General features: G+C 40.4%; 2 protein-coding genes and 9 non-coding genes across 14 annotated transcripts in view; 6 read left to right on the forward strand and 5 right to left on the reverse strand.

Annotated features, from left to right (window-relative positions):
* actn4 (actinin, alpha 4) overlaps nt 1–11,924 on the reverse strand; it is a 56,686-nt gene extending 44,762 nt beyond the window's left edge. Inside the window, exon 1 of one of the 4 annotated variants that reach the window (XM_044353172.1) lies at nt 11,493–11,924. In XM_044353172.1, coding sequence (XP_044209107.1) covers nt 11,493–11,618 — 126 coding nt within the window. In that variant the 5' untranslated portion in view covers nt 11,619–11,924. The remainder of the gene's footprint in view (nt 1–11,492) is intronic. The other 3 variants (XM_044353171.1, XM_044353174.1, XM_044353173.1) reach the window with 3 other exon arrangements.
* Nucleotides 11,925–17,292: 5,368 nt separating this feature from the next.
* The window catches only part of zgc:85932 (uncharacterized protein LOC405875 homolog), a 30,626-nt gene continuing 20,819 nt past the window's right edge, over nt 17,293–27,099 (reverse strand). Inside the window, exons 13-20 of the mRNA XM_044354775.1 lie at nt 23,437–23,511; nt 23,182–23,242; nt 22,358–22,422; nt 20,538–20,606; nt 19,857–19,935; nt 18,404–18,520; nt 18,142–18,200; nt 17,293–17,971 (exon numbers count right to left, since the gene is read on the reverse strand). Of these exons, the coding sequence (XP_044210710.1) occupies nt 17,945–17,971; nt 18,142–18,200; nt 18,404–18,520; nt 19,857–19,935; nt 20,538–20,606; nt 22,358–22,422; nt 23,182–23,242; nt 23,437–23,511 (552 nt within the window). The 3' untranslated portion in view covers nt 17,293–17,944. The remainder of the gene's footprint in view (nt 17,972–18,141; nt 18,201–18,403; nt 18,521–19,856; nt 19,936–20,537; nt 20,607–22,357; nt 22,423–23,181; nt 23,243–23,436; nt 23,512–27,099) is intronic.
* trnak-uuu lies at nt 21,161–21,233 on the forward strand. Its single transcript has one exon. It is a non-coding gene; the product is annotated as a tRNA-Lys (tRNA).
* On the reverse strand, nt 22,039–22,111 carry trnak-uuu. Its single transcript has one exon. It is a non-coding gene; the product is annotated as a tRNA-Lys (tRNA).
* On the forward strand, nt 24,257–24,329 carry trnak-uuu. The gene has a single exon. It is a non-coding gene; the product is annotated as a tRNA-Lys (tRNA).
* trnak-uuu lies at nt 24,592–24,664 on the forward strand. The gene has a single exon. It is a non-coding gene; the product is annotated as a tRNA-Lys (tRNA).
* On the forward strand, nt 24,942–25,014 carry trnak-uuu. Its single transcript has one exon. It is a non-coding gene; the product is annotated as a tRNA-Lys (tRNA).
* trnak-uuu lies at nt 25,292–25,364 on the forward strand. The gene has a single exon. It is a non-coding gene; the product is annotated as a tRNA-Lys (tRNA).
* trnak-uuu lies at nt 25,879–25,951 on the reverse strand. The gene has a single exon. It is a non-coding gene; the product is annotated as a tRNA-Lys (tRNA).
* Nucleotides 26,236–26,308, reverse strand: trnak-uuu. Its single transcript has one exon. It is a non-coding gene; the product is annotated as a tRNA-Lys (tRNA).
* Nucleotides 26,676–26,748, forward strand: trnak-uuu. The gene has a single exon. It is a non-coding gene; the product is annotated as a tRNA-Lys (tRNA).

Genomic DNA, 27,099 nt, shown 5'->3' on the forward strand with positions numbered 1-27,099 from the left:
AGGGACATTTTGATTTTGGGACAGTGGTGAAAATAGTCTGGAGCCCTGCTGGTTTTAAATAACCTGGTGTACATCATCCATTGTATCTGCTCTTAGTATGTTCTGTATGTGTTTGTCCCAGTAGGCTTCTCTTCTTCACCTCTTTGCACAGTGCCCCACTTTGAAAGCTGTTCAATAATACAACAGGATGCTGAAGCCGAAGAAATCAGAGACGGCCGCAGAGGAAACAAACACACACACACACACACACACACACTCAAACCGAAGCAGGGTTTGTTTGCCTCGTCTTCACCTGCGATACGATGTTTTAAAAGCCACCGTTTATCGATGGAGCCATTTGTCTCGACACCGCAACAAACCGATGCCTCACTTGGGTAATTCCCCCTCAGAATTCAGTTCACTTTCCAAGAAAGAAAAGATGAACCCTAAATCAACATGTGACATTTAGGAAATATACAGAAACTTGTCCTCATCAAGATATGTTCTTCTTGGAGCTGTAATGAAATCTGAAAGTAAGACTCTGTTGATGTAAATACACTTCATGTATCTGCTTTACAATTAAAGAACTCTCCACAGCCACAACATTTCAACTCATTCATTTAACTAAAGAATCTCTTAAATGTTAATTGTTGTCTAAAAACAGGCAACCACACAAGAATCTTTCCAAATTTCTGATCTAAACCAAGAAATATCTGATCAATAAATAAGTAAACAGGATTATTAATCTGATCAGACCAGCTTTTGGTACTTGACAGTTTCCTTATTCTGCACCACGAACAAAACTGAGCTCAACAGCAAAAAAAATTAAAAATAAAAACTGAGGTTTGAAACCCACACGTGGCATAGATGTGCGTAACTAGCGAGGTAGCACAGTATGTCAAATCGACACTTTTAGGAATCCAAAGGAGTAAGAGGGTGGAACAAGTTTTGCTGTGCACAGTGTGCTCAATAAGAAACAGAAAAAAATATGCACGCTATTTCCACAATGTGACAAGTGTGCGGTGAAGAGCATTAGATGTTCCGTGTATCTGTTTGATTAATACTGGTTTAATTGTTGTTAAGGTCTGGAGCCGCAGCTGTACAACGATCCGACTGACAACGAGGTGGAGGAGTCTGGCACGCTGCAGCTGCGGTGCTAAACCCCTGATCCATGCAAACATCCCCTCCAGATGTCTGCTGCTGCGTGTGTATGTGTATGTGTGTGGGTATAAGCATGTCCCAGATGTAGGATGAGGCCTTACCATCCCAGCTCACCCTTTGTTACCAGACTAGCATGGCCTGTTTGTTGTGCTCTCTCTCCCTCTCTCTCTCTCCCTCTCTCTCTCACACTCACACACCTAACCCAGAGGGAGGATAACCTGTCTAGGTGTGGCCACGCATGCAGATATCCATCAAGCTCTATATTCTACAGAACAACAATATTATCACCCGAGCATGGTCTGCTTTCTGGAACCTGACCTGCCGGAGGATGCACTGACAAAACAGCCGAGAAAATAAATCAGCTCTGTATAAATTTGATCTGTTCAAACTGAAACTACAGTTCATTTGAACGCATACGTTGTTCTATTTAAGATGTTGTTTCCATACCACAGAGGTGTTATTTCCTTTTCTTCTCTTGAGTACATAAAATTTATTTGTTGCGATAAAACAGATCATAAAAAAGGTAAGAGAAGAATTTGCCTGTGCAGATCATATAAAAATGGGGGATGTTAAGATAAGATTCCATTGGGGTTTTATTTTATTTATCTCAAATTACTAACTTGTGGGAGTTTACAGCTTCTATTGGTGTTTTTATGGCACTTATTTTGTGAACTGCAGCTTTCTGACTGAAGGTCGGAAGGTCGAAGCTCTGATGACAATCATCTTTATAACTCTTCACATTTGTTGACACTGCACTCTTAATTAACCACCAGACTGCAAAACAAATCAGCAGTCACATGCATATGTAAATCATGTGCCTTTACATATCAGTCCCCACCTTTCTATTCTTCTCATATATATATATATATATATGTCAGATCTGGATATAATCTGGTCATCTGAGCGGGGATATAATCTCTGGGTGAGGCGGTCTGTTCCACTCTGACAGATCCATCGGCCTCAAGAGGACCAACAGACCACATGCTCAGTCTAACACACTGCTACAAGTTATGTGTGCAGACATGAAGAGGTTTTTTTAAACACTAAAATATAAACCATTTAACAAACATGACACCTGCTCTTAAAAAAGAACAAAAACATACTTTCAGGACTTTGAGAGTCTCAGGTAAATTCAATTGGCAACAGATAAAGAAGGTATTTTTAAACCTTGAGAAAACAGAGACGGGAGTTGAGCTCAATATAAGGAATGCAGAGGGATGAAGCTCCACTGATTTAATGCTGCACTTTCATAAAGTTGGTGGATTCACAAGACAAATTAAAAACAAATGGTCAAAATCACTTTTAGTCCCTAGTATGGGTCAAGCTAAAACCTACATTTCCCATGATGCAACTATGCAGCATCTTTTTGTCAGACTTGACAAAGCTCAGGCTGAGTAGCGTTCCCTGTGACTAGTAAACTGACCTTATGTGTAAAACCCTGTTAATACTTGTCAATAAAAAGAACTATTATCCATAAAACAGGTCCCCAAACTGCTGCAAAGATCATGAATATAGTTTTTTAACTCTCTAAGTCCCGGTCTGTTTTATAAAATCATGTGAGCTATAAAAAAAAAAAATGAAGCTTTCATAAGAAGTATTTTAGTTTTGCAGTTCCTCACATCTCACTTTGGACAAGAGCAACAGCTAAACAGCACGCATTAACTAACCCATCAACAACCACATACACCATAAAAAAAGCCCTTTATAAGACATGTGCTAATGCACATCTATCTATAGCCTTCAGTGTCAGAAACCCTCATAACAGGTGAGTACAGTGTGAAACGGCAACAGTGAGAACAGGGTTTCGCTTCTTCTTCTACCCCTTTTTTTCTGATCAAATTTTTATCGAATTTGAACTCTCTCGCTCTGTCAGGTGCGGGATGGAAAGTAGAGCTCTGAAGTGGTTGTTTCCAAAAATACAGAGCCCTGCAGAGTGCTGTGGTTCAGAGGCTTCACTACAGCCTCACAGATACATGTATGAACACTATCTGCAGCCATGGAGACAGAGGAGAGAAATTCAAGGACAAGCAGAGATATTCAAAAGATAGGTAACAGTGTTACACAGTGAGGATGCACTGATATCTTTTTTTTTTAAAAAAAAAAATCACTCAAATAGGGATGGTGAGACATCATTTTCATATCATTCAGCCCTTATCAGTACAGGTTAGTTTGAATATAGTGACTGATAGTTCAATAATACTATCTAGATTTGCAGGCCAGGGATTCCCCACAATGCCCTTAAAATACATTTCCTCTTAAAAATAACCCGCAGAGATTTCTAATTTCAAAACTGCAGCGGCGACCACAGTATGAGGTTTATATTCTTTAGAATTATAAGTGCAGCCCAGTTAGTCACCTACAAACAGCAGGGGGGGGGGTGGGAAGTCCGTCCGTTTAAACACACTGAGGTATTTGTTTATAGGGGAACTTGCTGAAAGAAAAGTGAAGTGTGGCTTTACATATTCTAATAATACCTTGTTCCTCAGTTTATTTCCCTGGATGTTCAATGGACCGTAGATAATGCAAAATACCTTTAGGTGGAATCTGAAAAAGCTTCACCTAATCAGATTCATACACACACACACACACACACACTAGCAAACAGCCATGCATGCCTACACACAGCCGTGCAGTAGGTGAGGACAAGAGAGGGATCTGTGTTTGTTTAACTGCACCGTGTTTACCAGCAGCCTCAGGCACACAAACCCACAGCTATGTGATTCTGCTGGAAAACTAGAAGGAGGGGAAAACCTCACTCTCAAACTGCAGTCAACCCCCCCCCCCACCCCCCCCCCCCCCACCCTCCACCCTTACCCAAAACCCATAATATAATGGTACCCCCCACCCTTCACATACATACACTCAGGCATCTAAACACACATGCCACACCTAAACACACATCTCTTTCTTCTGCTGCTGCTGCTGCTGCTTTCCTACGAACACCACCACCACCACCCCCAACTTCTCAAAAACACCGAGGCTAAATTAGAAAACACACACGCAGAGGAATGTGCTCATACACAGTGTGACACACTTCTCTGTTGAAATATACTAATGTTGTCACAGTCTGTTCCAGACAAAAAAAAAAAAAAAAACCACAAGCTTTTGGCATGAGTCTGCTGGAAGTGATGATCCTGCATCACTGATCATCAACATTCACAACAGCACAGAAAGAAAAACAACTGACACCTGAATCTCTGCATGATTATGTCCAATGAAAAGACAGCCAGCACAATTTTCATTATCAGTTAGTCTATGGATTACCTTTCCAATTAATCGTATATAAAAGTGAAAAATGCCCATCACAAGTTGACCACGGCGAGACCAAAATATCTCCACAACTATCAGATGAATTGCCGTGGAATTTTATACAGATGTTCAGAGGATCTCTAGCATTTATCATCATTTATCCTGTAAAATGTCTCAACATCTACTGAATGGATTGATACATAAATAAGGTACAGATATCCATAGTGCATGATGAATCCTGAAGACCAACGACACCATGAGCTCGACTTTTCTGCCTTTGAGTGCAACGTCTCAACAACTTATTGGATGGATTACCATAAAATTTGGTTCAGATATTCATGTCCCCTTCAGAATGAACTGCAGAACCTTTTGGTGATCTCGTGATTCATTTAACACCATCATCTGGTCAAATTTTAACTTGCCCAGTGCTTTGATTTACTACCTCACGCCTGCAAAATTAATCATTTGCACGTTGTATTTGGTGCTAGTTAGCAAACATCAGCATGCTAATACGCTAAACTAAGAAAGCGAACATGGTAAACATTTCATCTGCTTAACATCAGCATGTTAGCATTGTCATTTTGAGCATGTTACCATTTGGCATGTTAGCATTTAGCTCAAAGCGCCGTTGGGCCTCCGTCAGCCTCACAGAGCTGCTAGCACGGCTGTAGACTCTTGTTAAAACCCAATGGAAGCGAACCAAAGAGCTTATTTGCCAAAAAAACGTCTTTATATTCCTTCAAATTCCTTTGTCGAGGATAAACTAGGAGGATGCATGAAGGAGAGGGGGGTCTGAGCTTCAAGCTAAAACCATCAACATGCATATTGGCAGCCAACCAAAAGGAAATACTTAGTTCCCCATTGTTGCCAATTTCAATTCATCAGTGGGAAATGCCATTTACTAATCCTCATAACTATGCACAATAGCCAAGAAGTAAGCCTGTGAACAGCAACAATTAGTGAGCGAGCTAAGGTTATGTCAGCCATAAACTGAATACAGGGGATTCATGGCTTCTATGACATTCGTCGGACGCACCCAAGTCCTCCCCTCTGGCCCAAAATGCACACAAAGAGAGTGGGAGAGAAACAGACCGTAAAGAAATCTCTTTGAAAGAGAAACACATTAGGCTCCACCACCTCGACACACACACAGGCCGACCAATGTCAATACCAGCGCGGAGCTACACACTACGCAACAATCTCTTAACTGATCGGACTGTTTGTTTCTTTAACTCGCTGCACTAGAAATAAAGCAAATGGTTCCAAAGTGCAGTCAGTCACAGAGCGGTGGTGTCTGAGAGCTTTTTCTGCAAACAAATATTTGGAGCAAAGATTGGCGCCACAACTTCCGCCACATCATAACCAGCTGGAAAATCTCGCTACACCCCCCATCCCACCACCACCCACCCACCCACCCCCGCGAGCACCCTCTGCCCCTAAGGAGGATTCTCCCTCTCGTCTCCACATCTGCAATCCTGCAAACACCCCCACCCGCCCCCCCCAATCCCTCCAACTCTTTTTTTTTTTTTTTTCCTGTCGGGCAAAAAAAAACAGGACACCCCGCCCCCCTTTAGTAACAAACCCCCTCCCACTGGCCTAGCAGGCTATAATGGGCCACCAAAGGAATGTTTCCCCCTGCATACTCTCTCTCTCTCTCTCTCTCACCGCGGCCAATAGCAGAACAGAGAGAAGGACAGAGGGGGAAATACAGAGGGGTACATTCCTCTCTGCTCTGTCCTCTCGCGGGCCGTCTGCTGAATTGACTGATTCGCTGTTTAGGTCCACAAGCTGATTCTGGATCGCGGTCAGCTGAGGGAGAGGGCTTTCCCACAGCTGACCTGGAATCAGCTGGCAGAGAGGGGGACGATGGAGGGCTCCACTTCCATTATCTCACATCCCGAAATGTTCTCAGACGTCCCACGGTTACGACTAAAACCGTGAGAAACGTCTTCTCTGACTATGTTAGGTTATGTAAACTGTCCACATCTGGAAGAGGAAGTTATATGCGGCAACATCTCCCGTTGAATTTCATTCTCATAAAGCAGAAGAAACCTCTGAAAATAACTGTTTTCACCAACAAACAGTCCAAAACACAATTTTTTTTGGCATTTTCGCTTCATCTATACATTAAATGATCAATCTATTATAAAACTATTGTGCAAAAATGTTGTTAAATGTGTTGAGCTCAATTCAATTTTTCAAATAAAGTTGTACGCATCAGATTTTCCCCATAATGGAAATCAAAAAGATCTGGTTTCAGGTGTGTGAGCTTGGAGTCACTGTGAGTTTATATCTAGTACATACTGTAGAGGATGATCCTGGTCAAGCAGATTAAGCTACAACACAACATATCAGTGTGTAATAAGGATTAATCTGACCTATTGTTTCACCTGAAACAGAGAAAAACAGACTCAGCAACATATGAGAGTAATATTTTCAATCAATGGGCAGAATTGACTGATATCAGGACTGACTGATAACTGCTGTCATTCAAGATACGAGTAGATTCCTCTGGTGTCAAACCGTATCCTAGTCAGGTTGGTCCTGCAACACTACATCAGCAAATCACACCCACTGACAGACAACCAATCGAAAGTGTCTGCTCCTTGTATTCCCTACAAACGGGGCATTGTCTATTGTTGTTTAGCGAGCAACCTTCCTAAAACATTTTTAGCTCCCTTCATTCTTTTAAACGTTGTTTTTGGAACAGGAAGAGAGTCTGGGAGGAAAGAAAAAAAAAAAAAAAAAAAGTGGCCTTGCAGCTAATCACGCAGCCAGATCTTAGTCAGAGTATTGACGACGGCAGGATGTATTGTTTGGTCCGTTTGTCCTGACGAGACGTCACTCACAGCTCGTCCTGAGCCAACCCTGACCATCTGAAGTGGCTCCGCCTGCCTGCCTGCCTGCCAGCCAGTCAGTCACACAGAAAGCATGTGAAAGTAGGCGGCAAAAGAACAAACTAACATTGTGTCCAGCTGCCCACCTTGGCAGCAATGGAAAAAAATATGTGTGTGTTTTGCAAGTTTGGGCATTGCTGGGGTGTGTCAGGGAAGGCAACGTACAAACAAGATCATGCTGCTTACTTTGAGACGTTGGGAGGACACATCTGGACTGGAAAAATTAAACAACAGACTAAAGAAATGACTGATTGTGTGACAAAAAAAAAAACCAACTTTAGGTGTGTGACAGGCCATCACAGGTCTTCCTCCTCATCTCTCCATCACTTACAGCTCTTAACTGTAAAGCCTGTTCAGCTGTGAGTCCGTATAACAGCGCTGCTCCAATCACCTCTGTGCAAACAGGCTGACGGATTGAGACGGCTGCCAGTATAGGAAAATGAAGGCAGATAAACATCACAGTCGGTGACCACAGCTGACTCTGCCTCAGTAACACGAATGGTTTATGAGAGGAAATGTTCCACAATCCTGATACGAGCTAACGACGAAGACGCCGGAACTCTGACACAAACCCCAAAGTTCATTTCTTTGGCTGCGAATACTGAAATTGTTCTGATTTGCACGCCTCCCATTGGTTGTTCACTTTGCTGCATTACATCGTCATCATCTCTGCTTTTGTCTTTTCTGTGAATTAGTCAAAAAACTACTTGATATGCATGAGAGAGAAACAGGAAAAGTGATAATTAATCCAATTAGTACGAGTACTAATTAATCACCGATGATGCAGGCTGCTCCAGGCACCTTTGGTATGTATACTTTAATGCCTCCCTTGTTAGCTCACCCACCCACCTCTGCTGTACTTTCTCCCCGTCTCATGACAGGAGAAATATGCTCAGCCTAACTGTCACTGAGAAGCTGGATTTGCATGTTCCGCATGTTACAATAAAAAACCTCTCCGGTGGCGTCACTGCGTACTTTGACATGTTTCAACGTGCGGTGGATCCCTCAGCAGCCAGAGAGAGAGAGAGAGAGAGAAGCTTAATAACATGTTTGTCGAAACGAGGAGCTTCGCTTGAAACTAAACAGTCGACTGGACTCAGCTGGGCTCGGTCCAGGTACTCTGGGGTGTTGAGAAATGTTGAGAAATGTACGAAACGGACAACTGGAAACATGCTGAAAAAGGACAAAGCTCTGCCAAAGAAACACAGATTCACTTTGTACAAGTGTGTACAGGGATGAAATATCACAAGAGAGTCCCAGAACAAGTTCTTCTTGTGTTGAGTGAAACTCTGAAGTCTGAAGAACTGGGAAACTTTTCATTTATTTAGTCAAAAAAAGGTGCAAAATAAGTAAAAGCACGACTGCTGCCGAGTGTCATTTTTAAGCTTGCATCATTTTTTGTTTATTTAAAAAGATAGAGACGAGAGACTGCATTTTTTTTTTACAGAAGCAGATAAAGTCCTGCTCTTTGGGGAGTCTTTGTGGCTTCATTAGATAAGAGTGTGATAAGTGTGAACTATGCACCTCCTGTGTCACATGTCGTCTCACTGTCTGTCATGTTTTCTCGTCTCCTCTCTCTTTCTCTCTCTCTCTCTCTCTCTCTCTCTCTGTACTGTGGACGCCAAATAAAGGCAAGAATGTCAAAAATCCTCAGCGTTACCGTCTCCTTCCCCCTCTTGTATTACTCAAAATGGTAAATGTGCTGTGTCAGCGTGACGGAAAACTCTGCCTCTTACAGTCCACTCCTGTTTTTGACCTCACGGACTCACCGCTTCACAGGACACAATCCATTCCCACACTCATTACATCTACCGTCTTTCTTGATATTCCTGTGGGAGGCATTTGCTCACTTTTGCGCAATAACTGGCACAGCGAGCGTGAATACACCACAGGAATTTGCCCTTGGTTCCCCCGCCTCACCGGGGGCCAGCAAACGCTCATACTTGGCAGAGGGGGGGGGGGGGGGGGGGGGGGGGTGAGGGGGGGGTTACATGTCCCCAGCCTAGCCTGCATTGTTCCCAATCAATCAAACACCTATCAGCATCCGCCGATGAGTGCATATTCGGGAACACAGAGGAATGGTTTGCATAACAAGCCTGTTAATGATTGGTACGTTTTTCAGGAAACTTTGACCCGTGTGATCTCTGGACAAATATGCACAGAGCGTCCAAACAGCCTGGCTAACCAGCATGAGGTAACAGCTGAGGACCGGACCTGCCAGGTTTGATGGCAATCGAATGCGGGAATGTCCGATGTGGACGGTTAAAATGCTGAGTGGCCTAATAAAAATGCACGATTCAATGCTCGGCATGCTGTCACACCACTAGAAAGTATGCCAGTCATCTGGCTAGTCAGTGAATAAGATAGGGTGTGTAGTCTGGTTAACAGAGCGCGCACACGCAGAAATACACACCCTCTCAATCATTCCACGCTGTTAAGCAATGGTTCTTCAAATTATCCTTAATTATTCTGCCTACCCACTCCCTGATGGGGATTTAGAGGGCGTAAGACTGATGTGAGAGACTTTTAAGGTGGTATTATGTGTCCATGTAGACACATACATATCTTCATCAGGATGATGTGCATCCTCGGTCAGTGTCCATTTTGGAGCCTATCAGAGTTTTAGTCAACTGAATCAAACGAATTCCATTCACATCCTTAGGGAAAACTGCACACAGGAAGCCAAAATATTTCCCGGGAACATAAGCATCATCTGTTAACAGACATGATGAGCAGGAAAGAGGATTAGAGGATGAGGAGAAACTGGTTGTTGGAGACGGGGATGGAAGAGAGTAGAGTAGGTGAGCAGGGTTGCTTGTTTTAGATACATATAAAAAAAAAAAAAAAAAAAAAAGGATGTGTAAATGGTGATAACAGCGGTGATGATTAGTGGAAGTATCAGGCTAAAGAAGAAGGAAACGCAAGGTGTGATGGGTTATATGGTGCAAAGCTGTTTAACGTTATTCGGTGTCCAAATATTTACACAGATTATTACTGTAGCTGAGTAAAAACCTGCAGCAGAGCAGGTAGGCGTCAGTTCTGTGCTGCGAGACGAGCGTAGCTACAGAGAACATGTATGTCCCCGCAGCTGTGGGCAGAATATGAGCTCAGGTGTGATTGTCACATCAGATATGACAATATTCTGCATATACAGCGAGTGTGCTCAACATAGCATAGCTCATGGTGGCGGTCTTGTTTAGCTTTAACACACAGGTACTCCAGACACTGTGGGGCTGATAGCTTCTCTCTACAGTGACCTGTCACATAAACAGAGTCTGTGTCTCATGACCTTCTGATTTGCCAATCAATCATGGGGAAAAAAAATATGTTGCACAGTCATTTACTTCCTCAGTAATGTTTTGCTAACCATATAAGGCCATTCACTGCAGGCTATGGGTTTCAATGAAAAAGTTAACCAGGTGCTTTTCCCAACCAGCCATGAGTTCAATCATGTGGAAAGAAACTTCCGTCAATCTTTCTTACAAACGTGATTTAATGTGAACACACTAAATAGATATTTATATATATATCGGCCTTGAAAACCACCGTATCGGTCAAATCTTCCAGTAGTGAGCAGCAGCAGCAGAAACTCGCCTCACCAGTCTTATTGGCCTCCAACCAGCCAGCCAAGCAAGCAAGCAGGCAGACAAGTGGGACAGGAAGGATTGATAACGCCCTAAAGCTTCCAGAAAACACCGTTTGGTTGTCTTGTTTCAAGCGCCAAATGTCCGCACAGTTACAATTTTGATTTTTTGCGACAATGTGGCGCCCTGTTTCCGCTCAGGGGGGGTTAAAAAAAAAGAAAAAAAAAAAGGTGCCAGAAAAAATACCTTAGAGTGAAAGCAGCAGCTAACGTTACACAGAGAGAGAGACAGGGCTCTGCACAGACTACTTTTTCATTCACAGTGGAAAGACGAATTGGAGAGAAGGGAGGCAGGTTTTAATCGGAGTGCTTGACATTGAGAGGAGCCTCGGGACGGGCTGAGAGGAGAGGAGAGGCAGGCTGCGAAGAAAAAATGAGTCGGTAGAAAGTGGAGCAGCTGCGGGCTTTACAGAGCAAAGCCGAGGCCCGTTTTCGGTCTCTGACCTCCACTCCCCATCCCATCCCTCCCCTGCCATTTTCTTTCTGCCCGCCGCCTCCTCTCAGCCCGGCTCGGCTCGGCTCGGCTCGGCCCAGCAGCTGGGCCTGACTTTGGTTTCCCTTACCTTCCTCTGCTGTTTCTCCCAGGCCGGGTCCAGCAGCAGGTCCCGGTCCCAGTCATTCTCCTGCTCCATGTAGGTCGGTGGACCGCCAGCCGAGTATTGGTTATTGGCAGCGTGATAATCTACCATGTCAGCAAAAGAAACCTGAGTGCGCCACAGAGAAACTGTCAGGAAAATACAAAAAATAAAAAATGAAAATGAAAAAGAAGCAACGACGCCCGAAATCAAAGAGGCGGGATGGGGAGGGATACACGACCCAGGACTGTGTCCTTCTTCTCTCGCCGCTTTCAGTCGTGAGTGTGTTTTTTAATGTGTTGAATATCCGGTGCGTGCAACAGAAAACCCCGCTGCTGCTGCTGAGAGAAGAAAAGCTTTCCCTGTGAGCGGTGTGGCTGCTGGGAGGAACCGACCGCTCCTACAGGCTGCAGCGACACCGGTAAGCTTGACTCACCGAGGCGCGACGCTTCCGGTATCACTTTTCAAAGTTATATATGTGCGTCATGTGTGGCCCACACTGTCACCCAGGGCCGGACGTGACTGTGTTGGTGTCCTAGGTGAGGTTTTTAGACTAGAGCCCCCCCCCCCCCCCCCAAAAAAGTGTAATAATAGTTCCTCCAATCCCAGAACTTCAAACATGAAGAACTCATATTGAAATGCAACATCGGGACCTCCAACCCAGATAAAGTTCTCCCAGTCGTTTGGCAAGCTGGGGGTCATGGTGCCGTTCAATCCAGTGTTTGGTGGCATGGCGTGAGGTGGCACATGAAGTCTGGTGGCTGTCGGGTGAAAGCTGACCAACCGGTAAGGCTTTGAAAATCAAACCAGATGAAAACCCATGTAAGTAAATGGGGAAAAAAGAGAGGAAAAACGTAAAAGAACGCGTCCAAAATCTGTATAAAAGCAAACACACCTGTCAATAAGACAAAACCACAAGAAAAAAACGTCCCACTCATTTTGCGTCCCCTCCCTTGGCGCCCTGTCCGACCTCCTCCTCCTTCCTTCCAACTCATGTTTTTCTATTTTACACCTTTAATTAAATTTTTCCTGTATTTTTATTTTTGTTTGTTTTGTCCGTTTTCACTCTTTTTTTCTTTCTATCCAGCACAAAATTAGGATTCTCTGACTTTATTCGCTTTTTTTAAATTAAAACACATTTTCATTGAATATACAGGTTAAATTATATTAGTAAAAAAACATAAAATAAAATTAAGAGGAATTTGTTTTTCATTTTATTTTGAAATAAATCACTGAAAAACCCTAAATGTTTCCCCTCATCTAATGGCTTCTTTTACTATAAATTTAACCACTAGAGCTTCACTGGATAGGTAGAAGTGTCAGTCTGGTTATTCTGTAAATCCATCCCCCTTCCTCAGTGAAGTTCAGAGTATTTTATTTTGAAGGTAATCTCGTTTGTCTTCTGTGTATATGTGCGTGTATTGACAACTTGTCTTCAGCTAGGGTCTCCAGTAGCTTCCACAGACCTCTCATGAATATTAATGTAACATTTGAACGTGAGACATTGAAACAATAAAACATAAATAAAAAATAAATCTATAATTGCTCAGCTGTCCTTCTGTTGTTGTTGTTTAGAATTTGACTGCATTGCAGAGTCAGTCAAGTTTAATCTCCCTCGGGGGAAAATTTCTTTGTTACAGCTGCAATAGCAATACACATAATAAATAACACAATAAGAATAAACATTAAAATAAAGGAAGGGATAAGAATAATTATAAAAAATAGACAATAAACTGCAAATTCTACTGGATTGAAATTACAAATGCTATTTTAGAGCTGGTTGTGCAAAAGAGCAAATGTCCAGGTAAATAATGTGTGTCTGTGCTTGAGGGTGGGGGGGGGGGGGGGGGGGGGGGGGGGGGGGGGGGTGGGATGAGTTATAGTCTGATGGTGGTGGGCAAGAAGGACGTCCTGTTACACAGAGGCAGGATGAGTCTGCTGCTCCTCTGCCTGGCCGGAGTGTCACGAAGTGGATGAGAGGCGTTGTCCATGAATGGCCACCAGTTTGACCAACATTTCCTCTGCAGTCAGCACAAAATTTGATGACAACCCATCAAATACTTACCCTCTGGACCAAAGTGATCAGATCAACAACACGATACCTACAGCCATGTTAAAAATTCCAACCGACAGTCCCACCCCTGTCATCTAATAAACCTCTCTCTCAGTCATTTACATAAAAACGATTTAATTATTAATTTGTGTGACAGTTCAGACCTGAGAATAGTCACTTTTGCATGACTCAACATATCCAAGGAAATGAGAGAAAGAGATCCACATGAGCATTGCTTGAAAACGTTAAAGAGAGCAGTTTGTGACCAGAGGGATGCAGCTCTTAACTCCAAACTGCTTCAGTTAATCATAAACCCTTAATAGTCAGAGGTTAACTCTGGTTGTAGTGGGCAGCTTCCAGTTGTAACATTTGTGTAACATTGTGACAGTGCAGCAAAATGTAGCTGAAACACACTATTTGTACTCCAAAATCCATGCTGTACAGTCAGTGCAGTTACTCACCTACAGGCCCGTGTTTCAACCAGAGGAACAATCGCACATGTTGGAAACTTTTGCAAACAGCACAGTGAAAAATGCTCAGAAATGGACGAACTGTAGTTAAAAGAGAGATACAACTCTCAACAAGGGAGAAGACCCTCACTGATGAAGATGCATCATCAGAAAGGAACCTGAAATATTTCCATCAACCTTGTTTTTTCTCACTTTTTCTTTCTTCCTTTTCTGATAATTAAAAAAAAAAGAAACAACCTGAACAGGAGAAAATCAATCCTTACTAGATGATTCACGTGTAGCCTGTGACCCTTGAGGGGTCATGATCCAAACCGTTTGAGAACCACTGACCCAGAGGACTGACACTCATAAAATAAAACCAAAGGTCTGAACGGTGGTGTCATCTATTAAATCCGCCAGGTGGAGGCTCAGGCTGGTTTGGAGGGTGTCTGTCCCGCCTGCAGGAGCCACCTACAGAGGTAGGTCATGCTCAGGCTGTCCGGGTCGATTAGTGTCACCGCCGCCTGCAGCAGCATATAGACTGTAGCAGAACCGTGTTTAAGCTTTGATGTTGTCATGTGACGCCATATATTGCAGCTCTACTACTAACAGCTCCGTGATTGGTCACAACAGATGTGAGTCATAATTACAATCTGGGTCCCTTCTCATAAGGAAAGAGCCACATTTTATTTCTCTTTTTTTTCATCTTTTCTGATATACATGTTTTTGTCTATTTGATGTTATGTTGTTTTTATGACTCAGTATGTTTTTAATGAATTGTTGAAATGAAGGCAAGGACTTTGTATAAACTCTCTGGGCTTCTTTCCCCTCCTGCACAACTGATATAACTTTTTTACTGTGTAATATTTTATCGTAACCTTGTGCAAATAAATAAATAAACTAAACTAAATGTATAGACGGTATGTATTATTATTATTTTTATTTCTTTAAGAGGCAAAGAGAAGTTGGTTTCCAAATGTAGCTGGTGACGTTCATGGTGATGATATGAATACTGAGGCACAAAAACTCAGTCATTGTTGTGAATGTTTTGTGTGTGTGAGGAACACAATCTCTCTGTTATTAACTCCAGTTCGTACTTTTCCAATGAAAACCACAAAATTTCATATCATCCTGCAAGAAAAGGCAACAATATTTTCAGTTAGATGATGACAAATTGATTTTTTGTATAAAAAAACAAACAAACAAAAGAAAATAAACCAAATTGTCTCTGCACGTCTTGAAAATTCAATGCTTGGTTCACTTATATCAGCAGATATAATGCAGAGAGTTTGGGTTTTATTTGCTAGACTTGACGTATCTGTACTGTCAACAGTTTTCATCTGAACTACTTCTGAAGAAATAGTCCCAATGAAAACACGTTGACAGTGTAACAGGGACAGTATTGCTGGATAAAGATGTGTTCATTCACCTCCGTTGCACTGATGTGGCAGCAAACATTTCATAGACAAATAACTCAAATTCAACTATCTGCATAGATATATTACCAGCATATGTAAGTGAGAAAATATGTTTTTTTGTCATTTGACCCTTTAAGTGTGACATTTACTTGCACTGAGAACAGCGTAGATTTAATATAACTGCTGCTGGTGTGAGTTAGAGTATTAATAGCTCTTTTTTTAAATCACTTATAGCCTTTTATTTGGGTGAACTGGCCTTTTATGTTTACATTAAGGATTTGGTCTCATGTTTTTGTAAAAACAAACACTGGTTCTTTCTAAAATTGGAGAAAATTAAGTTTTGGCTGCAGGGATCTCCTGAGAAATTCAAATCCACTTGGGGTCCAATTACACAATACTTGGATAAACTGAAGACTCTCTCTTTAGACTCATAACTCTTTCCTGTTACCCTGGGCTCCTTTTTTTAGTCCATTACTTGTTTATCTGTTTTTCTTTAATATCCTCCTGCTTTTTATTTATTTATTTTGTGCATACTCTTTCAGTTATTAATACTGCTAAGTGCTATTTGACGAATCAGGCGGCGTGACTTGTTCTCTGTGTTTGGGGGAATTTATAAGTAAGAGCTGGGTGGGAGAATGATGGAAAAACCACGTGTGCATGTATGGTTTTGTTCTCTGTGTTGGGGGGGGTTTTATACATGATGCTTTACAATTCTCTACTTTCATATAAAACAATGTTTCTTGTAACTCTTCTACAATGTGAACCGTATCCTCTGGAAAACCAATAAACAAAGATTGAAAAGAAAAACAACACAACCGCCGGTGGAGCCCACGCAATTCACTGTACGTATACTGACACTGGCTTTTATTTTCATATAAATAAGTTCCTGTGGGATCAGACGAAGAAGGCAAGAGAGTGCAAGAGAAATAAAATGTTCAGTGATGACTCCAATAAAACACACTGAAAGGTGAAGGAGACAGACAGGAAGAGAAGTGTTTGGGTGTGGCTGACGTATGAGTATCACATGCCGTCCTAAAAGACAGACTGAACTAACACAGCGGTAGCACAACAGGATATTGAGCACACACACATACACACACATACACACATACACACACACACACACAGCCTCTGGTATGTGTATCTCTGACTGTTCTCACTTTAAAGAATGATGCTGGAAGACGGATATTTACACATACCAAACACTAGTACAGAACAGAGGGTCATAGCTCAAAATATCCCCCGTGGTTGAGGTCATGGCAGACACAGACCCCGTAGAAAAGCTGCAAGAGAAAAAACCTACATAACCAGGCTAGTGGATGAATAATCAGTTTCAATTTTTCAAGAGAGCGAAAAAAGGCCTTGTGATATGAAAATTTAGAGAAAGGGAAGCGAAACAGACGGGATAACATAAACCAAAAAAAACAGATCCCATAAACATACAGCAGCAGCAAACATCAAACTGAAGAGAAACAGTTGTAGAAATGCTTTCAAATATGTGACCTATGACTTACAAATATGTGACGGAGAGCGTCTGAGATCAGAGGGCGACGTCAGGAAGACGTCTTTATTCATGACAGTACTCGTTGTGTGTGTTTTGAAGTTTAGACACAGCAAGACGACTTATGTTGCAACACACAGCAGACAGATAACACAGAAAGCAATTTTCATCAACTTTTTAAGCAAATGAACCAGAGTGAAAGGATCATCTCGTTCTTTTACTTGTCATTTATTGTGTTTTTTACCTTTATATACTCTGTTGGCCATTGACCTTTGTTTCTAAAATGGGTGAATACATCTAAGAAGAAAGGATATAATTTAACATATTGTTCAATAAACTGGAGAAGAAGGATTTCACACACTTTGACTCTTTCAATAATCTTTATTCAAACAGCTTTATGCTGAAAAAAGCCAGCGACAAATTGAAATAGTGAGTTCAAAACCCGCTACATACATTTTTACAAACATGTTTAAAGCATCCTGTAGATCAGGTCATAACTTTAAACTCATCCCAGCAAGTTTTATTTGTCACTTAAGAAATGCATAGTGGAGAAAAACGCTGAAATGATTAGTCGACTACATGATAAATCAATATAACTGTTGCTTGAAGCTCTAATCATGGCTGCCTATTCATTTTCATGTTAGACTGGAAGGAGAGTCTAATATCTCTAACTGAGGCTGAGAAATGTTACATCAAAGTTTCTGCTAATGTGTCACCAACACAGTGAATCATAAACTTTCCTCACAGCAGCTCGTCTTTCTTTGACCTTTGACATCGTTTGTTTCAGTTTCCACTGTTACTGTTTGACTACATGACGACGATGTATAAAAGGAAAAATGGCACAAAAAGTCCAAAAGTACAAATCCTGTTTTTTTTTTTTTGCTGCTGAACTAAACTGCACATTAACTTTAATACAATTTAAAAAATTTAATACTACACAATGAAAATCAAGCATTAAAAAAACTGCTACAAAAATACTACACGAAGGAAATCCTGGCGAGTCGTCAGAGCGGATCAGGTCAGTTGTACATGGTCATGTGGAGCCACTGGAGCCAATCAGAGAAGAGAAAACTTAATTAAATTATTATATTATTATTATTAAATTAATTCATGTTATACTATTGAATGTGTCATAAGTATTTTAACATATATCACACCTGTTAACTCGATCTTAGTATATTTTGTAGTTAAAACAGATAAAGAGAGAAGTTCATACCTGTCTGTAGTTGATGGTTACAGTTCCCATTCCCACCATGTCATACGCTTGAAATTTGTCTGCAAAAGAGGACAAAAACAATATATAATTTACAGATGAACTGCATGTTTGATTGAAGCATTTTGGATGTGAGCATTTATGCAAATTAAACATGTTAATGTTTATAATTTGTAGCATCCAGCTCCTCTCCGTTTGTTTTTCTTCCCAACCAATCACCCATTCCCTCTTTCCCCGTCTCTCTCTCTCTCTCTCTCTCTCTTACGGATCATGCTCTCCAGTTTCATCAGCAGGTACAGGAAGCCGGGATAACTGATGGTCATGTCCGCCTCTGTGTATCTCAGTCCGACCAGCTGCATCACTAAATCATCCACCATGATCCCTGAAGCAGAGACAGAGCAGATCAACAAATCTAGATCACATCACTTCCAAGTCTCTTTAATTGACAGATGCAGAAACAGTCATGTGACCTCACATATTAAACTTCATATATGTAGACACTGTTATAAATGTATCAGGGTTTATAGCATGTGAGTTCAGAAAGTTATGAGTGAACAAAGGACGAAAGTTAAACATTTACTTGACTAAGAGTCAAAAGTAGCTCATTTAAAATGAACTCATAGTGAGTGACTTATTGGAGGTAAATCCAGTGATGGGTGTTTTTTGACTTCAGAAAGCTGAGAGGAAAAAAAATCACACTAGATTAATGAGATGTAAATGTTTTTAAAATAAAGTGCACCAACAAAGGACTCTTTACTGCATATGGCCTCACATTTATCCAGCATTTGATCTCTGTAATTAATTTCATTCAAACTGTTGTAAAGATTCACTAATTTTGCCTTATTTTTTCCACTTCCTGCTGTCCCTTTTCCTTCTCACTAATTGGTTGGTTGGTTGGTTTACTCTTCATTACCTTGATTCATTTCACCTGTGCACTCTACTCCTCTTTAAACACATCCCCTCACTGTCATTCATTCTTTCACTTCTACACGGTGGCGGCAGAATAAGGTGGTAAGAAGTTTATTTTGCACCACGATTTATCCTTAGTTTTGTTGAAACAATTTTTCCTTTTTAAAGATATGAGAATAATTTTCTGTGTTCATTTAATCTTGTATTTCTTTTCTTTCAGATATAGACCCATGTGTGTGTTTTTCCCCGTACACTTCAACAATCCACATTATTAAATAAATATCTTGAGAGTGAATTCAAGTTTTCATGGTCTCCTTCATACTCATCCTGACCGACGCTCATCACGATAGTTTAACTCCTGGAACCCTCCTATTATATACAAACTGTCCTGAGAGATACTACATTATTTTACTGTAAACTTACTTAATGCATGAATATAAAGAAAAGTGTCACCTCATCACCAAAAGTAGAGTACAGGACAAGAAACTCAAAATATAAAGCTGATTCAATATGTGGCTCAAACAATTCAAATATATATGTGACTATATCTGAAATTGAATGTGGTCAAAGTAAACATAATAAAGTGCCTCCACCTCTGTGAATGAACTATGTGGAAAGTTTTAAAAAGCAGAGATAAAGAGGTAAAGAGAAGTGTTTTGGCTCCCCCTGTTGGTATTCCCTGAAAGATGAGGAACCTGAACTCTGGAACCAGAATCCGACAGAGGCCACACATGTATTAAACATGATAAATCTGTAATGAAATATGTATTTATTTATTTATTTATGTCGCTGTGTGTCTTCAGTCCTACCTGCTGCCTTCAGAGCGGGAGCCACCTCTTGATACTCGAGGCGTTTCGTTTTGTTCTTGTCAAACACCAGGAAGATATCCTGCCAGGAGATTAAAGACAGACTAATGCATGAAATACTGCCGACACACAGAGCGTTTATGTACAGTTAACTGTCTCATCGCTGACTAAACTGCAGATGAACACAGAGGTAAAAAAAGGAAAAATCTTGAGTATGTTACAATTAACAAATTATCAATGTAAAGCAAATATTATTCTGTTTTAATTAAGGGAATTGTGATAATCTGAGCAACGTAAGAATATAACATGGATGATTTTATAGAGAGTTGAATCTGGAAAATGGCAGAGCTGTTGGAATAAACTCTTGAAGGATTCATATTATTGATTAACCTCATTCTCTCCCCCTTTAAAATATTGTCTCAGTGTACAGACATGCACAGAGAGGAAGGACTGAGAATGAAAATATCTTGGACGTTATACTTTTAGATATGTTAGTTCATATATTTTGGTTTATCCCTGATATAAAATTGTTAATAATTTTGCAAATCTAACAGACAAACAGAGACAATCGGTAATTATCTGTAAATATCCAGCCGATGCGTCTGTACACAGGCAGCTTCCTTTACTTTAACCTCGTGTTGATGTTACAGTTGTGTTGCGTTGTGGCCCGTCGTCAAACCTTACCGTCCACCTACTGATCTTCTCCCACAGACTCTGGAACCCCGTCCAGCTCAGCTGAGCGATGCCTTGAGTCTAAAAAAACCACTGAAGTCAAGGAAATTTAAACAATATCTCAACGATTGTGTGTGACACTCATAAATATCACTACCGAGCAGGTGATTAATGACAAGTATAGTTGCTGTATTAGGTTATTTTTATTTTAAGACAGTATTATAATTACTGTAAACTAATGAAAGCTCCACAGAAACGACTGGCAGCCTAAACAAAATATGTTTCCAGCACAAAAGCTTTCTGGTGGAAGGAAGACGATGGCAGAATCACTTCCAACATGTTTATCCCCCTTCAGTTCAGTGAAAGAGACAACAAAGGCTGCAGGAGAGCCAAGTAGCAACATTGTGTCTGTGACAGGAAGAAACAGTAACAGAGATGTGGTCATACTTCTGAGAAACATCAGCAGACGTTTCCTGGTTGAATGTGAATTTCAATATGGAGGTTCTTGAATCACTTGCTCTGTTTTTTGAGTTGAAATATCTGCTGCTTTTTTTCTTGTATTTATAAGATACATTATTAAATAGATTGAAAATGGGAATGTGAGAGAATTCAGCATGTGTGAGAGTTCAAGCAGAGCCCGGATAGCTCAGTCGGTAGAGCATCAGACTTTTAATCTGAGGGTCCAGGGTTCAAGTCCCTGTTCGGGCGAGATAAGTTTTAAATTGCATGAAGTCAAAGGCGAAAACAATCAGGAGTCAGAACTGAAGTTTAGCCACCAAATAAATCTCATATACCTGCTAAATATCAATGCACTTTCAGGAAATTATGCAATTTGTCAATTAAACTTCCTATTGTTCCTATCACTGCCACTTCACCATCTTTGCTTGACTGACTTTTCTGAGTACAGTTAATGTTTTTTTGTTATTTATCCAGATTGAACACAATACAGACTGGAAACTAGTTTGAAAGGAAACTGAGGTACGGATCGTGACTTCTAGGCCCCATTTACATCAGGTATTTACATGTGATCTGTATCTGGATACGTTATCTGGATAATGACATCCCATCCATGGATCTTTGCATTTACACCTGGTGTTAAAACACGTTCTTGTTTTCTCAGTTTCGACCACACTGTGATTGGATCTCGATATGCAAATGAGCTAAGTGGCGGACGTGTCAACAAATGTGTTGTGTCACATGTCAAGGAAACGGATGCCTCCAACGGATGTCATTTATTACTAAATCACTAATTGTGAAGGAAGACTTCTAGCTACTGCTGCTACTTGTAGTTTTTGCAGGACTTGCTTTAGCTGGCAGGAAGAGGCAGAGCTAGATGACCTTTCAACTTACTGTGTTTTTCCTCATCCAGATAACGTTTAGAGATACAGATCTTCAATGTGTGACTGAGCTCCACACTAGAAATGAGACAGAAATTAACTCGTTCAATATAGAAGCCAGCGAGTGAAGTTCATTCCCCTGTTTTTGTTTGCTTCATGCAGATTAAAACTTCCATCGCCTGAACAGGGACTTGAACCCTGGACCCTCAGATTAAAAGTCTGATGCTCTACCGACTGAGCTATCCAGGCTCTGCAGGAAGCTAAGTGTTGTCCTGCAGTCCTCAAAACTACCTAAACTTACTACACTTAGTGCACCTACACCTACCAAATTAAGACCCCTCACAGACAGATCCAGGAAATAATTCAATCAGTTCTTCGCTTCATGGTTGGCTGGTGTGTCTGCTAGTGCGGACACATGAATGTTTGTGTTTTAATCTCCAAAACTGTGTTTTTTAATATCTGTTCAAGATATATATATTTTTTTTTCAAGGATACATCCATGAGGACCACCAGGCTCTTGCAGTGCTCCAGAGACAAGTTCTTCTCACTGCCGGCTAACACTGAACACAACAAGTAGGATCGTTAGTGCATCATTACATTCATACATTATATTGAAGTCTTATGGAAATGTAGTCATGTGCTGAATTTTTCTTTGTGAATTTGTTTAAAACATGAGGCTTCACCAGCTTTGTATGCTGCTACGTGTAGATGTAGCATGTAAGTGGTGTGATCAGCACCTCCGCCAGGTAAAGAGTGTCCTGAATATTGATATTGTTGTGTTAATTAACCCCAAACAGCCTGTTTCAGTAGAGGGGGGGTGGGGGTGTGGAGATCTGACACTAAAAACTGTGAAGTCAAACATGCTTCTGTGGGAAAAAAAAGGCCACCGCTGTGTTTCACAGACATGTAGTAGTCGTACCAATGAGAACTATTAATATAACAATCATAATCTAATCCTAACCTTGAGCCTTAAAAACACATCATTAAAACAGAAGGTAAGTGCCGTAAAAAGATTTTAAAAAATAATAAAACTGTGAGAAATGTAACCTGAGCTCAGCAGATGAAAACAAACCACTCAGCTCTAGTTTTTGTTGTCAGTTTGGATGATCTATAGATGTCTGTGATATATGATGATTGCAGATCAATCACAGCAAAGCCTGATACTATAATAAAAAAAATAACTACTGTAAAAATCAGATATATCTTTATTTTCTTGTTCCTGTAAGAATCTTTTGCTGCTGCTTTTTGCACAAAGTTTGTACACAGAGATGACTTGTAACTAAAATTTTAGAAGAAACAGACAGAGAAACATCACTGACCTCCTCCCTGTATGGCCTCAGTCAGCAGGTTGTGGAGATGCACTGGTTTGCAAAACCCCTTCTGATGACACAAAACAGGAAACGTTCACAACACGAGACATAATGTCCAATGAAACACACACAGAAATGACATTTTAATGACTTCTTGTGATTGTCTAATCTTTCTGGGAATAAAGTCATTTTCCAATGATGCATTAAATAAGGTTAAAGTTAAAACTTATTTGCAGATGTTTGTGTGTAGCAGGTAAATCTGACCTGGTTGCGGTGCTTCTTGAACAGTTGTCTCGTAATTTCAGGTGAAGGAAGAGCAGCCAGGTGAGGAAACGAAGGCTGCAGGAAGAAAATACAAAACCTGAATACAGAAACAAGCCTTTATCTTCTTAATAAATGCCTACTGTCCAGCTTTTATAGCCATATATTGGTTGCTGCAGTTTTCTTCTGTGTATTTCTTCTCACTAATGTTGCTTCAATGCAGCAGATCTAGCACTCAAACGTCAAAACCAACCCTTTTCAGTACTCGAGATGGAAAGAATTGTTTTGTCTTACTGTACAGATTAGCATCTATTGCACTCAGACAACATTTATCATTCTTGTGGCTTTCATTGTTTTAGCATTGTTTTGTCTTTGCGTACAGATTAGCATCTGTTGCATTCAGACAACATCCGCCAATTATCCAAACCCAGTTCGTTCTGGAGCCCGTCCCACCCTGCAGCAGGCAAGATGTGGTATAAACCCTGGAGAGCTCACCAGTCTACACCACAGGGCTACACAGACAGACAACCATTCACACTCACATTCACATCTGCAGACAGTTTGGGGTCACAAATCAAAGTAATGTGCACGTCTTTGGGAGGAACTGTGTGAGGAATTTGGAGTAGCAAAGGAAACTCACACACAGGAGCTGGGTTCCCTACACACTATAAACTGTATATTATTACTATGAAGTATAAACACTGTATTAATCTGTTTTACATGTGTCTTTCTGGAGCTTCGCTATGGCCCAAAATTACAATTTAGGTAATTTTCACATTTTATGTCAGGAAGAGAAGTGAACATGTAGAGATGAGCAGAAAGAGCCTGGATAGCTCAGTCGGTAGAGCATCAGACTTTTAATCTGAGGGTCCAGGGTTCAAGTCCCTGTTCAGGTGGAAGATTAATATAAGATGCTTGAAGCAGACAAAGAAAAGATGCACATTCACATTCATTCCTACACTGAACTCCTTCTCTTCACTGTGGAATAACTGAAGTAAAATACAGCTCAACTGTAGAGGTCAGTATCTGTGCTTCAGTCTCATTTCCACTGTTGAAGTCTTAATTCAGTCAAGCTATTTGACATTTACTTAAACAATAAAATATCATTTCTCTTCTTTATTTTTTACGTGATTAAGAGCAGTAAAAAAACAACACAGAGCCTGGATAGCTCAGTCGGTAGAGCATCAGACTTTTAATCTGAGGGTCCAGGGTTCAAGTCCCTGTTCAAGCGATGGAAGTTCTAACATGCATGATGATGAAGATCAAATAAGTTAACATGCTACATATCATACAGCAAGAGCGGTACCATACCTGTCATAGTACTCTGTAGTTGATATACAAGAAATCAATGTACTTTAAGGAAATGATGCAACATGAACATCAATCAAACTGCAACTCTGGAACACCACTGTCAGTTAAACTTCCCAAACAGGTTTTTGTTTTTTTAAAATATAATTGATTTTCTTCCTGTTTTTTTTGTGATTAAAAGCAATAAAAAACAACACAGAGCCTGGATAGCTCAGTCGGTAGAGCATCAGACTTTTAATCTGAGGGTCCAGGGTTCAAGTCCCTGTTCAGGCGATGGAATTTCAAGATTTGTGATGTCAAAAAGTGTCATGGGTTCAGTCACCAATTAAATCTCAAAAACATGCAAAATATCTATAAGAACAGTACAATACATGTCATTGTAGTTCACATACAAGAAATCAAGGAAATGATGCAACATGTTAATCAAGCTGGAACTTTGGAACAACACTGTTAGTTAAACTTCACAAAGAGGAGTTTTAATTTTAAAAAAAATTAAATTTATCTTCTGTCTTTTTTTATGTCATTAAGAGCAGCAAACAAGTATCACAGAGCCTGGATAGCTCAGTCGGTAGAGCATCAGACTTTTAATCTGAGGGTCCAGGGTTCAAGTCCCTGTTCAGGTGGGAAATCAATGTCAGCTGCTTGAAGCAGACAAGAAAAGATGAACACTCACAGTCATTCCTACACTGAACTACTTTACTTCAGTCTCATTTCCACTGTGGAGCTCAATGACTGAACTGAACTGAAGTAAAATATAATAACTCAGCTGTAGAGGTCAGTATCTGCCTCAATTATAAACTCCTTTCAAACCAGTTTGGAGTCTTTGATGCATCATTCTGGCTCAATGACAACTTTATAATCAAAGAAGTCAGTCAAGCTAAAAAAGAAAACTTCATTTTTTACTGAGTTGTTCAATCACAGATGGTGAAGAGGCAGCTATAGGAACAGTTTGGACAACAAATCAAATGTATGAAATCTTTAGAGAAGAAAAAATTCTCTTCCTGAAGTTTGTGTTGTTCCAAAGTTGCATGTTGCATCATTTCCTTAAAGTACATTGATTTCTTGTGCAGCAATGATAGAATACACAGACAGGTATTGTACCTTTCTTAATGTATACATGCATCTGAGAACTTCCATCGCCTGAACAGGGACTTGAACCCTGGACCCTCAGATTAAAAGTCTGATGCTCTACTGACTGAGCTATCCAGGCTCTGTGCTATTTGTTTACTGCTCTTAATGACAAAAAAATAAGATAAATTATATTTTTAAAAAACAAAACTTCACTTTGTGAAGTTTAACAGTGTTGTTCCAAAGTTCCAGCTTGATTAACATGTTGCATCATTTAATGAAAGTACATTGATTTCTTGTACCTCAACTACAGAGACAGGTATTGTACTTTTGTTATTATATGATATTTTGCATGTATTTGAGATTTATAGTGTGACTAAACCCATGAAACCCACTTTTGGACATCATGCATGTTAGAACTTCCATCACCTGAACAGGGACTTGAACCCTGGACCCTCAGATTAAAAGTCTGATGCTCTACCGACTGAGCTATCCAGGCTCTGTAATGTTTGTTAACTTCTATTAATGACATAAAAAAGAAATAAGAGAAATTATATTTTATTGTCAAAGTAAATGTCAAATAGCTTAACTCACTGTGCATCCTGAATCAAGAAGCTAAATTGTAATTTAATTAGTGAAACTCCAGAAACACACATGGAGAACTGATTATAGTGTAACGTCGTAGATTAGTAGATTTCAATATGGAGGTTCTTGATTCACTCGATCCGTCAACAACTTTCTTTGAGTTAAAATCATTCCTGCTGTTTCATTCTGAGGATTATTTTTTTGTATGTATAAGATAAATTATGAAGTATTTTAAAAATGGGAATGTGAGCAAATTCAGCATATGTGGAACATACAGCAGAGCCCGGATAGCTCAGTCGGTAGAGCATCAGACTTTTAATCTGAGGGTCCAGGGTTCAAGTCCCTGTTCGGGCGACACAACTTTTAACTTGCATCATGTCAAAGCAAAAACAATCAGGAGTCACAACTGAACTTTAGTCACCAAATAAATCTCATATACCTGCTCAATATCAGACACTAAGAACAGTACAATACCTGCCATTGTACTCTGCACTTGATATATAAGAAATCAATGTACTTTAAGGAAATGATGCAACTTGAACATCAATCAAGCTGCAACTTTGGAACAACACAAACTTCAGAAAGAGATTTTTTTCTTCTCTAAAGATTTCATACATTTGATTTGTTGTCCAAACTGTTCCTATAGCTGCCTCTTCTGTGATTGAACAACTAGTTAAAAAATGAAGTTTTTCTTTTTTAGCTTGA

The sequence above is a fragment of the Thunnus albacares genome, chromosome 6, assembly GCF_914725855.1.
Source record: "Thunnus albacares chromosome 6, fThuAlb1.1, whole genome shotgun sequence".
In the NCBI taxonomy this organism is placed as follows: Eukaryota; Metazoa; Chordata; class Actinopteri; order Scombriformes; family Scombridae; genus Thunnus; species Thunnus albacares.